This window comes from Octopus bimaculoides, chromosome 12 (assembly GCF_046866305.1).
Source record: "Octopus bimaculoides isolate indiv1 chromosome 12, ASM4686630v1, whole genome shotgun sequence".
Classification (NCBI taxonomy): domain Eukaryota; kingdom Metazoa; phylum Mollusca; class Cephalopoda; order Octopoda; family Octopodidae; genus Octopus; species Octopus bimaculoides.
Genome location: NC_142939.1, coordinates 56,787,976 through 56,800,715, shown reverse-complemented (window position 1 = coordinate 56,800,715; position 12,740 = coordinate 56,787,976). Strand labels below are relative to the sequence as shown.

The 12,740-nt window shown below is 36.8% G+C and overlaps 2 protein-coding genes across 5 annotated transcripts in view; one reads left to right on the top strand and one right to left on the bottom strand.

Annotated features, from left to right (window-relative positions):
* Window positions 1-6,959, top strand: part of LOC106870122 (vacuolar protein sorting-associated protein 33B) — a 44,131-nt gene extending 37,172 nt beyond the window's left edge. For 3 of the 4 annotated variants that reach the window (XM_089361074.1, XM_089361075.1, XM_089361077.1), the window contains exons 15-19: window positions 79-243; window positions 1,436-1,537; window positions 2,040-2,133; window positions 2,909-3,022; window positions 4,427-5,358. In XM_089361074.1, coding sequence (XP_089217200.1) covers window positions 79-243; window positions 1,436-1,537; window positions 2,040-2,133; window positions 2,909-3,022; window positions 4,427-4,500 — 549 coding nt within the window. In that variant the 3' untranslated portion in view covers window positions 4,501-5,358. Of the gene's footprint in view, window positions 1-78; window positions 244-1,435; window positions 1,538-2,039; window positions 2,134-2,908; window positions 3,023-4,426 lie in introns of all 4 variants that reach the window. The other variant, XM_089361073.1, reaches the window with a different exon arrangement.
* Window positions 6,960-8,808: 1,849 nt separating this feature from the next.
* Window positions 8,809-12,682, bottom strand: LOC106870132 (WD repeat-containing protein 27). Its single transcript, XM_014916124.3, has one exon. The coding sequence runs from the start codon at window positions 12,527-12,529 to the stop codon at window positions 9,698-9,700; it is 2,832 nt and encodes a 943-aa protein (XP_014771610.1). The 5' UTR covers window positions 12,530-12,682; the 3' UTR covers window positions 8,809-9,697.
* Between the last annotated feature and the right edge of the window lie 58 nt (window positions 12,683-12,740).

The window sequence follows — 12,740 nt, the reverse complement described above, 5'->3', positions numbered from 1 at the left end:
TGAACTTTTCTGAACAATAGAATTTCATTTGAATTAAAATTTTGTTTGTTAAAGTTTCCTTTACATTATCATTTGTAGACATATGGCTTTGATATGTTGCCAACTTTACATAACCTGCGCAAACTCCATCTGTTCATGGAACAAGAGCAATCCCTGAGTAAACCCCTTGGGAAAATGGCTGCTGGAGTAGCAGCAATGGCCAAGAGGAGCAGCTACCAAGCTTTAGTGAAAAAACTCAACCTAGTAAGTACATTCGTACATGTTGTTCTTGTTGTTATTTGTTTTTTCTTTGTCCCTCCCCACCAGTCAGCCTTTACTGAACAGACTTATGATCAAGGGTGTTCTGACCATGACCATCACTGCTTTCTCCTGTGTATTATATGTTGGCACTCCATCGCTTACGATGTCGAGGGTTCCAGTTGATCCGATCAACGGAACAGCCTGCTCGTGAAATTAACGTGCAAGTGGCTGAGCACTCCACAGACATGTGTACCCTTAACGTAGTTTTCGGGGATATTTAGTGTGACACAGTGTGACAAGGCTGACCCTTTGAATTACAGGCACAACAGAAACAGGAAGTAAGAGTGAGAGAAAGTTATGGTTGAAGAGTACAGCAGGGTTCGCCACCATCCCCTGCAGGAGCCTCGTGGAGCTTTTAGGTGTTTTCGCTCAATAAACACTCACAACATCCTGTCCGGGAATCGAAACCGCGATCCTATGACCGTGAGTCCGCTGCCCTAACCACTGGGCCATTGCGCCTCCACTCTGTATTATACATCTATGGTTCAAATGTACAGAAGACAAAAGACGGAGACAGGTGAAGGAACAACAAACAGGTGTATTAGGACTACATTATTGAATAGTTAGGTGTGTTGTGCTGGAGATCAAGCTGTATTTTGGAGATTCCTGCACTCTTGTAGAGGATGAAGACCTCACAGCTACATTGATATTATTGGCACAATTTATGTTCCTAACACTCGCTGAATGATAACTAAGTTATTTTACTAAATTCTTTGTTATATTTAAAGTAATTGAAAGAAACAGAGCATCTCAAAATAAATACAGTAACAAAAGGGTTAAATAGCTACCAAAAAAAAAAAAACAAAGAAAAAATAGTATTGGTATTTTCTGCAAGTCCCTTAACCTCAACAAACTTGATATGTCTCGATAAAAGATAGACTGGTATCTAAAACGTCTTTCTGCAGATAAAGGTAATGAAATTTTGAATGGATGTAGCTGATTTTCATAGTAAAAGGGTCAACACTCTGATGATGTCGATAATAGCAGCTGTGGTAGTGGAACTTGTGGTGGTGGTGGTGGTGGTTCAGTTGTTTGATGATCTGAATTATCTGCTCCTTCCTGATATGAAAAACAAATCCCCCTCCCCATACTCATCAATATGTTTTTTCTTTTTTCTTTTTCTTTGCTTTTAAAGGTTCCCAAATCTGCTGAAGACATCAGTTTAAAAAGTCCCCGTGATATGTCATATGTTTTTAGTGGTGCGTATACTCCAACCTCGTGCCGGCTGGTTGAGGAGGTAGGTAAAATATCCACTTTTAGCTCTAGTACCACAATCTAATGCTTCAACCAAACACTTTCTTTTGTCATTCGCTACATCCATTTCTTGCCCAATTTCTACTCATCTGTCACTCTACTCCACATTCTAGTGAAATTACCCACTCTTTCCTTCCCTCATAATCCATGGACTATATTCCCTCTTATACTCGCCTTCTTGTACCTTGTGAGTATGCTCTGGCACCCTGTCCCTTCCAGCTACTCTCACCCATTCTTGCAGATTGTGAGAAAGAAATGTATCTCCTGTATAGCAAGACACCTAGTTTGAAGAGAGTAATATATTGATAATTAAGCGCCCTCCAGTACCTCTCACATCTTCTGAGCGTGTGTGTGATACACATTTCTGATCAAAACGTAATAGAATATTTGCAGTATTTTCAAAATTTCCCAAAATATGTGATAATTCTTTTGAAATATTTGAAATCTGATTGTGTAGTAAATATTTACTTTTATATTAATGACAGGTTCTAAGTAGAAATGGTTTCACTGGTTTGGAAGATGTGACAAAATTATTGCCTGGTGAAACATTCTGTAGTATACGATCTCCTATTCCTAAAGGTAAGTTCCTTCTTGGTTATGTTGTTGAATCCAAATCTTCCCTGTTCAAACAACCCTATGATCAAAGACATCCCAACTATGACCATCATGTCTATTTTTAGACATAGTATATTTAAGTGGCAAATTGGCAGAATTGTTGGACAATCAAACAAAGTGTTTGTGGTATTATTCTGGATTCTTGCTAGATTCTGATTTCGAATCCTATTGATTCCAACTTTGATGAGTCCAACAGATTATGAGAGTAAAAGAAAGACTTCGATGCTGTTTGAATTTTCTATTTGAGTAATGGAATATCACTGATGCTGTTTGAATTTTGAGTTGTAGTTGGTTTTTAGGAAAGAGCGAGCTATACTTTGTATCCATTGATCTGAAGATAACCTTTCACACAGTTCTGATGCAGTGTAGTTTTGTGTTTGTTAAGAAAACTGAGTGTAGCCATGGAGCCACTTCCAGAAATGTTGTTAGCAAGTTGAGAGGGTTAGAAATGAGTTTAGCAAGAAATTTAGCATGTAGGTTAGACTATGGATCTCTCAGTTTCCATCTACCAAATCCACTCACAAGGCATTGGTCATCCTGGAGCTATAATAAATGACACTTGCCCAAGGTACCGTGTAGTGAGACTGAACCTGAAACCACGTGGTTGCAAAACGAGCTTCTTAACTACATGGCTAGCTGTACCTAAAATAAAATTTAAAAAAAAATCCCCCAAACCTTGCCGATACTTCATCTTCTAATCCCGTATGTCCTGTCTTTATTTTTTCCTTCTTCATTACAGGCAAATCAAGAGGTTCTTCTGATTATCCTGCTGCCAGAGTAGTGATGGTATTTTTCCTTGGTGGATGCACATTTGCAGAAATAGCAGCACTACGTTTACTGGGGCGTGAAAAAGGTGAGGGCATTATTTCTTTTTATCCTTGTATCGAACTCCTTGATTGGAAACAATGTTTGGAGAAGTAAATGTTAGTTCTTTACCATTTGATTTTATTTTATGACTTAATTAGAATGGGTGAGATCAGTGTTGTAATACTTTCAAGACTTCACCACCATCCTTTGTGCTGTATCAGTTTTGACAGAGGACTGAGATATGTGGTGCACTGCTGTACTTAAGAAGACCCATCCATCACAGCAGAATTAGACCCAGACTGGTGTTGATTTGATGAACTAAACCATTCAAGATGGTGCCCCAGCATGGCCACATCCTAGAACCAGGGTGCTGCATAAAAAGCATTGGTGTGGGTGCTGGTACCATGTAAAAAGCACTGGTGCTGGTGTCATGTAAAAAGCATTCATAATGGTGCCATGTGAAAAGCACCCAGTACACTCTGTAAAGTGGTTGGTGTTGGGAAGGGCTTGCAGCTGTAGAAACCAAGCTGAAACAGACTATGGAACCTGGTGAGGCCCCTAGCTTTGCCAGTTACTGTCAAGCCATCCATCTCATGCCAGCATGAAAAATGGGCATTAAATGTTGATGATGATTTTGGGTTAACTCTTTTACTATGGAAATCGGATATATCTCCTCAAAATTTCATTACCTTTACCCTTAACTCCGGAAAGCAGTTTTATATACCAATCTGTCTTTTGTCGAGGAATGTCATGTTTGAAACTATTTTCTGCTGAAACAGGTCAAGTTTATTGAAGCAACATGACTTTCAGAAAATACCAATTTTATTTTGGTTTTGGCAGATATCTAAAATCATTACTGGAATAATCATGAAGTTTAATTTTACAGTGAAAGGGTTGAAGTACAGTTCTGTTGCTGAGAGGATCTCATTTTCAGCTGAGTATGCTGGAGCAATGTGAAATGAAGTGCCTTGCCCAAGGACACAACATGCTACCTGATCTAGAAATTGAACCCATGAACTGTACTATTACATGTTAAATACTGTAATCACTAGTTCACATGACTTCACAGTTCATAACATACAGGGAAAGGAAACTAAAATATTTTATGCTGCTTTTTTGCCTCTTTAATAACAGTAGTAATTAGCACCTTGGGCAAGTGTCTTCTTTTATAGCTCTGAGCTGACCAAAACCTTGCAAATGAATTTTAGACAGAAACTGAAAGAATCCCATTGCATACAGATGTATATATGTGTGTGTGTGTGTGTGTGTGTTTTATGCACATGTTAACTATGTTAAGGGTACAAATGTTTGTGGAGTGCTCAGCCACTTACACATTAATTTGACGGCAGTTCTGTAGATCAGAACCCTTGTCGTAACCAACAGAGTGCCAATCACACACACACACACAAATTATTATTTATTCATCTAACAATATTTTATCTTTTGACAGGTTACCAATTCTTGATTGCAACAACATGCATCACAAACGGAAGTCGTATGATTCAATCTTTTATGGACAACTAATTAACTGTTAAATAATAACGACACACACAAACTACGACCGTACTTTGTGCAAGTACAAGGCATTTACGTTACATGCCTGTGAAAAACAGAATGACAAACAAACAATTGTTAAGATTCTTTTGATACCAGAGCTCTTTGAAGAAAAAAAAAACAAAACCAAACATATCAATGAATTTAGCTTTAAGCAATGTGTAACTGTAAAAGGTTTACTGTGAGATTATGTAGCTTGGATTTCTTATATAGCTCTCCTCCTGTGATTGAAGACATGTCGTGCAGTTGAACCTTTTTAAGAACACATCAGAATTTATCTGCTGAAATGACTTGTAGAGTGATAGAATGATGTTGGACTTGAAAATCTAAAATATTCTCTCAGACAACGTGGAAGAGAATGTCTTGGATATTTAGAGTCTGTGAGGTGCCTGTAAAGTATATCGCAATGGAGGAGATTTCTGCTTATAAAAATGCCAGTTTGTGAGAATGAAAGACTGAGGAATCACAATGAAGCACTAACAGGCTGAGTGAATTGAATTGTGGAATGACATAACACCCGTGATTGGAATCTTATAAGTCCGACGAGAGATGGGAAGGAAACAATCAACCGATAAACAGCTAACTCGTTCATTTTGCACTTTTGTATATTTAGTAGCCAAAATAGCCTGCGAAAGGCTGTGATAAACTTAACACACATGCATGTATTCATGCATACACAAACACACACACACGTGCGTGCACACAAATGCATGCATTTGTGCACATACACACAGATATTATGTGTTGCTATCATGTGACATTAAGAGTATTTTCAGAGTATTCTAGCAATTTCTATACCAAAAAAAAAAAGAAAAAAAAAAAAGAAAAGGCAAAATTCTACATAAATAGATTTCCCAGTGGAACTCCAGAATCCAGAATAACTACTAGAGTATTCATAGGTAGATATACATACACACACACATCTCTAAACATTCCTTGTTGACATTATGACTAGCTGCTGTGTGCTTTCGAAGGCCTGTGGAATAAAGGAACCCTTTGCCTGAAAAAGAAGAAAGCATTGGTGACTGGAAGAGCATCTCTCTGTAAAATCCTGCCTCAAATAACTCTCTGTCCAAACTCATGCTAGCATGGAAAAATAAATACTGAATGAAGGAACAAACAAATATGAATGTGTGTGTGTAATATGTAATGTGTGTGTGTGTATATATATATATATATATATATATATATATATATATATATATATATATATATATATATATATGTGCAGTAAAGGGTAAGGATCCGCTCTCTGTCATGAAAACTATGGGATTGCACCTAGAAATTTCCCTTCCAAAACACAACCAGGCAAGGTTGTTTATGGAAGACCAGCAGTCGGCCATGCGTACCAGCCTCCCCTCTCCATTCCACTGATGTTATCCAAGGGAAAGGCAAAGGGCTGATACAGCTTGGCACCTGTGACGTCGCAACTCATTTCTACAGCTGAGGGAACTGGAGCAACGTGAAATAAAGTGTCTTGCTCAAGAACACCACACATAACCCTGTCTAGGAATTGAACTCACAACCTCACTGTTGTAAGCCTAATGCTCTAACCACTGATCTATGCACTTTCACAACACACACACACAAACAGATATATGTATACTATAAATTATCAACTAAGTTATTTAAGTTAGAAACACTATACAGAGGAAATAACAAATATATTCTTGTGTTGGACCTCTCAGTGTGGATCTTGACAGCTTGTAGCTCTTTAATGACCTTCAACTGATGTGCATACAAGTATGCCGTGTGCATACATATATGCGTGTGTGTGTGTGTGTGTTTCTGCTGGAGGTGTGAAACATGTAGCTGGAGTCTCATGAAAGATCAACTGTATTCAATGCCCTTCTTCCTAGACTGGGTAATTTGACATGTGTAGTGTGTGAAAGGGCTTGCAAGTTGATTTTGGGTCTGAAGAGACAGAAGTACACACACACACACACACAAACTATTACTCAGAGTTTCACCTTACCGTTTGTCAGACAGTTGCGATCATACTGTCTGACGAATGGCAACGTGGAACTCTGAATACAAGTTTGTGAAGATTATTTTCTGCTTTAATAAAAAGTATATATGTGTGTGTGTGTGTGTGTGTATACATGTATGTATACATAAATATATTTATATAAAACACACATAATTATATATATATATAATTACTACTGTACATTGCAGTCAATGTTATATATAACAGATATAAATTTAAATTATATTATTATTGTTCTTGTCAGATCAGAAGGGAGAGATGTCAGAGATAGTAGACAGTTGGGGTCGACACTTCCCGGTAATTTAGTATGCCACTTCACCTGCAATGGTTCAAATTCTACAAGGGTTGATTGTTTCCTTTCATTCTCTGAAAAATTAATAAAATAACTATAGCAGTATACAAGGATCAATTCAAATATACTGTTTGTTACGAAACTGAACTTGTGTTCTTAGTCAAAAGTAATTTTTTGTCTTTTTGCGTTTCGACTTATTTTCTTCGACAAAATTTTTGATTCTAGTCGTTTGTTTAACCTCTTGACAAACACATTTTTTTCTCACTTTCCATGCAAAAAACATCATATTTTTTTTTATTATCTATTTTGAATGTTTATATAAGGAGTAATAAGTACACAAATTATTTTGAATCAGTTACGATTTGTTATGAAGTTACTGATAGAAATGATAGAAAACAAGTATAACATCATGAACAAAGTACTTTGGGCTGGAAATGATTGGCAGATACTTCAGAGTACAGGGAACATACATTTTCATTCAAATACAAAGTTACTAGACACCTCTGAACAAAAATATGCAGGATAATATTGTAAAAGGTTAAAAAAAACTCTTTTTTGTGTCTCTTAAAAAGGGTTTCCTTAAATGGTGTCCAGTTCTATTTTGCAGTTAGTAATGGTAACTACTGTGCAAATGGGATGCCATCATGTATATGTAGTGTGAGAATTGAGAATGCTTCTTGGAAAATTAGTTTCCTGTTAATGATGTGGACAATTTAGTGCTGTTACTTGTAAAGAATATTCTAGATTACTAATCATTGATTGAACATATTATCCTGCGTATTTTTGTTCAGAGATGTCTAGTAAATATATATTTGAACGAAATCAATAGAAGAAATCAGAAGCTAATTAAAATTATCTTTCCATTTAGGTAAACTAACAAGTGTCTTTTACAATAGTGGTAGTAGTAATAATAATAATACTTCTTTCTACTTTTTGCACAAGGCCCAAAATTTTGGGAAGGGGGCGAAATTATGTTGACCCTAGTGCTCAACTGGTACATAATTTCATCGATACTCAAAGGATGAAAGACAAAGCCGACCTTGGCAGAATTTGAACTGAAAATGTAAAGCTGGAAGAAACATTGACAAGCATTTTTCCCAGCATGCTAACATTTCTGCCAGCTCGCCATCTTCATCATCATCATCATCATCAGTAGCAATAATAATATTTTCTGGCATACAAGTCGATGTAGTATATAAACATGTTGGGTAAACATTCAAATATTGTCACTATCTTTCCAAATCTTGCTGCATTTCATCTGGAATTTTTGGTCTTCCAAAGTCTTCTTGATGTATAAGTTGACCTGCTTTTCTTAAATGTAAATTTTGGTCTGAAAAATATTGATTTATATGCTGAAAAATGCTGAGTTTTCTATTTGATTTCTCTGTTTCTCCTTGAAAAGATTTTTCTTTTGTTGAGTCTAGGGAGAATCATTATGCCAATATTAATAACATGCACATGCGCAAGCTGGCAGAGTTGTAAGCATGTCAAGCAAAATGCTTAGTGGCGTTTCATCTATTTTCATGTACTGGGTTCAAATTCTGCTGAGGTCCACTTTAACTTTCATCCTTTTGGGGTAAATCAAATAAATTCCAGTTGAACACTGGAGTTGTTGTAATCAACTTACACTCCCCCAGACCTGATGGCCTTATGGCAAAATCTGAAATCAATAATAATAACACGTGCACTGGTTCAATTCCACTCCTTTATAATTAGTCCAATCATTTCAACACACCAATTCTCATAAAAGAATCTTGAAAACCAAATACAAAAACAAAGTTATTTTTTTTCTATCCTTTATTAAAATAATTACTTCAAGAGAAACATTTCTAAACCTTTTTGTTTTTCTAGATTTTTGTTCTTTTACCACAAGTTTATTTTCCTGATTTCATCAACCTCCACCCTCTCCTCATACCATGTACGAAAAGAAAGCAGTCTTGTATACAATACAAATCTATTGCATACACTCTTTTTTATTCCTTTACTTGTTTCATTCTTGAAACTGTGGCCATGCTGTGGCACCATCTTGAATGGTTTAGTTCATCAAATCAACACCAGTCTAAGCTCATTGTGGAGGCACATAGCTTAGTGGTTAGGGTGTTGGACTCATGATCCTATGATAGTGGTTTCGATTCCTGGACCAGGCAACGCGTTGTGTCCTTGAGCAAGACACTTCATTTCACGTTGCTCCAGTCTACTCAGCTGGCAAAAATGAGGAAACCTGTGATGGACTAGCATCCCGTCCAGGTGGGGAATATATACACCATAGAAACTTGGAAACTGGCCCTTATGAGTCTGTATGACTTGAGAACATAGCCTTGCCTTTTTTTTGTTTTTTTACCTCTAAGCTCATTCTATAAGTTTTTTTCTTTATGAAGAGCTGCTGTTATGGGGGACAGTAACAAACCAACATTGGTTGGTAAGCAATCACACACATAATGGGCTTCCACACAATTTCTGTTTACCAAATTCACTGGCAAAGAATTGGTTGGCCTTGGGCTATATATAGTAGAAGACAGTATAAACCCACAGACTCACACTTATCAACTTTTTCTCCTCCCACCCTCCCCACACCAAACTGTTCATCTCCTACTCTCAGTTCCTTTGTCTTCACTGGCTCTGTAGTGACAACCATGACTTCGAGACACAGTCCCAACTGGGAGTGATTATTTCCACCAAATCCTACAAGGCAGTGCCCCAGCATGGCTACAATCCAGTGACAAGTAAAAGATAAATGACAGGCATATTGCCTCAGATTTAAAAAGTACCAAATGACACTCATGCTTCTTCCTAGGACATTACAAATGGAGCTGAAGACTATTATAAAAGTAGCCATTGAAACCGTCAAATCTAGTTTGTTGAAACTCTGGTGTTTCCTTAACATGTCATAAATTTTGACAAGTAAATGTATAGAGTTGACCATTTAAAGTTGCTGTTGTAAGTTGTGGAATGAAAGGGTGGTATGCAACATCTGTTACCACATCAGAATGTCTAGTTAACCTTGTACAACATGTTCCTTCTCTTACATCATATAAATAAGCAGTATAGTCTTCTGATCCGGCCAGGACATATTGACCACAAGGACTGAAAACAGCTCGGCAAGTATAAGCCCGATTGCAGTGTTGTTCTAGTTTGCGCACACACTGGCCCGATCTTAAATCCCACAGTTTAACAGAATCAGTGAGAGCAGTGGTCAAAACTAAATCATAGGCATTTGGTGGTAATGAGAGATAAGATGAGCCTGAATTCATGGCTAAACAGTATGGAACTGTTGGATGGACATTTGTAATCAGCTGAATTATTTGACCAACGTTCATATCATAAACTGAAACTGATCGATTAGTTGTGCAGCAAAGCACTACATAAGAATAGAAAGAATTAATAGCTGTTAGGTCAGTTATACAGTTACCATCTGTTTGGTAGGTTCCGACTGATTTATATTTGCTCTTAGTAATGTAACGTTGCATATCTTCTTTAGTTGAATCTAGATGATATTTGTAAAGATGAAATGAATCACTGGCTGCTAACAGTATAAAGTTATCCATATAGTAGAACTGTGCTTTCTTAATATCCTTTGTAAAACAACTTGTTTGTTTGTCGCAAGAAAAGTTGCTTTTTATTTTGGTAAATTTCATCAATGGTACTGGTTTATCCATTTCCCAGACAGCTGCCGATTCATCCGAGGTTGTTATCAACCACTTGCTATTATAACTCCAGTCAATAGAATTAACAGACTTACTGTGGCCAAGATAACTGGTCGTGTTATTGACCAGTGATTGTTTTAGCACTACTACTGAGCTGTTGATTGAACCGACAGCTAGTTTACTTCCACTTGGTGATATTTTGATGCATGTTATGGCAGCAGAATTGTCACTGATTTGCAAAGATGTCTTATAGTCAGTTATCTTTTCTGGATCAAAGTTTTCCTGGATCATCTTTGTTTTGAAATGTGATTTTTTAGGCAAAGGCTTTGATTTTGTTTGAAAATTATTGGTTTTTGGTGTAAACATCGTTTGATGCGTTGGAGATGTTGAATAACCTGAGGACTTCACTTTATTCGAAAATGTGACTTGATAGTCTGTATGTACTTTGGGTTTAGATTTGGTCTTTTGGATCTTTTTAATTTTGCCTACAGGAACAAGTTGTGACTTTAACACAGAAGTTTCAGTCAGTAAAGTGCAAGGATAAATGATGTATTTCCGTGAAGAAATATCATCAGACAGTTTTTGTTGGTCATCATCATCTAATAAACATTTAAGCAATAACGAATCATCGTTATTGATTTCATTAAATGTTTCAAAATTCGATTGCATTCTTGATATATTTAGGTTACTGCTGAAGGAATTTGCTGTTAAAAGTAAAATGTCGTCTTCTGTTTCTACTGGTAGCATTAGGCTCAATGTATTGAAATCTCCCAGCAGTTCACTGTTGTAAAGTTTTAAATCTACTGAAGCAAGGCATTCTAAAGTATAAACATTTAAACAGAGAACAGCATTGTTTGTACCAACTACTATTAATGGCGATTCTATTAACTTTTCATAGTCCATATCATTGTTTGTGAAAAGCGATCTGTTATGCAGTCTTTGACGATGTTTCGGTTGAAGTAAATCTTTTTCTTGTGGTAAATAACATAGAGATAACACAAGGCAGTTACTCTCTACAGAAATGGAAGATAATCCACTGCTATCAGCCGCTACACTTTCGTCAACACAAGAAGTATGCATCTTCGTAACTATTTCAGAACAATCAACAGACTGTATAATTTTAAATAAAGAGTCTTTTTCAGATTTATTCGATGTAGCATCAGGCAAAGATAGATTTATAACGACCAGATGACCATTTGAAGTACCAACGAGTGCAGTATCTTTTTCCCAATTCAAGCCCAACACAATTGGAACTGCCATCGAATAAGGCAGATAACCCCTATGTAGCACGCGCACAGAGCAGAGATCCCAAACGATATACGACGAATCATCAGATATAGATATTAGGATGTTAACATTACGGTGATGAAATTCTATAGCATTTACGAAACATTTGTGAGCTTTTAAAATCTGACACTGTCTCTCAGTATCAGTCAACCAGACTGGTTGATTCCGTGACGATCCTTCGACATCTGCGCCGATAAATATCACCAATATATCGGTGTCCAAGCACACAGCAATGCAGTCATTATGCCAACTAAACACACAGTAAGATATCTCACTGTAAGACGGTATTATATCGTCAGCATATAACACACAGTTTTCACTGTTTGCAAAACATGTGTTCGTCGTCGTAACAGAACTCAACTCCTTTATCTGATTTTGCACTTGCTGTTCAAGAATAAAATTCAAATTCCAAATCATAACACATTGTTTGTTCACTGAACAGAGTAAGCCTGTCTTTGTAGATAATTCTTGAACATTACGTCCCTTTCGCCAAGATGAAGACACGTGCTTTGAGAGAGCTATAACTTTTACCGGTTTCTTGTGTTCTAGCAACAACAAAGGAGGTGTTCTAAGTTGAGTGTAATCAACCGGTTTACTCGTGTACAGTCGCTCAGTGGTTCTGGAACATTCTGGAAGTTTCCAAATACCTAACTGATTTGGAAGAGAGTAAATGGAAGCAACATACTGACCGTTAGAAGCTGCAGCAAGTTCAGAAGGCAAGACGTTCGTCGTGATACTTGCAAGTGATGTTATATCAAGTGATTTATTCTTATGATTACTTATCATTTTCCTGAAATATCTCAGTTAATATATTCCCATCGGTATCACAGGAGAAAATTTTATTGAACGGAATTACGTTCTAACTGTGGAACAATGTAACACTTTTAAGTACAATTTAAAAACAGATAAAAGTTTATCTTCGTTGCTAGGCTACGCCGTGGAAACAAAAATTGCCTCCCTTTATACTGAGAAAGGAATGCAAACGTGACTGACAGCT

Bases quoted from the DNA above. Each gene is read 5' to 3' on its own strand.
- LOC106870132 (XM_014916124.3), bottom strand. From the start codon at position 12,529: ATGATAAGTAATCATAAGAATAAATCACTTGATATAACATCACTTGCA.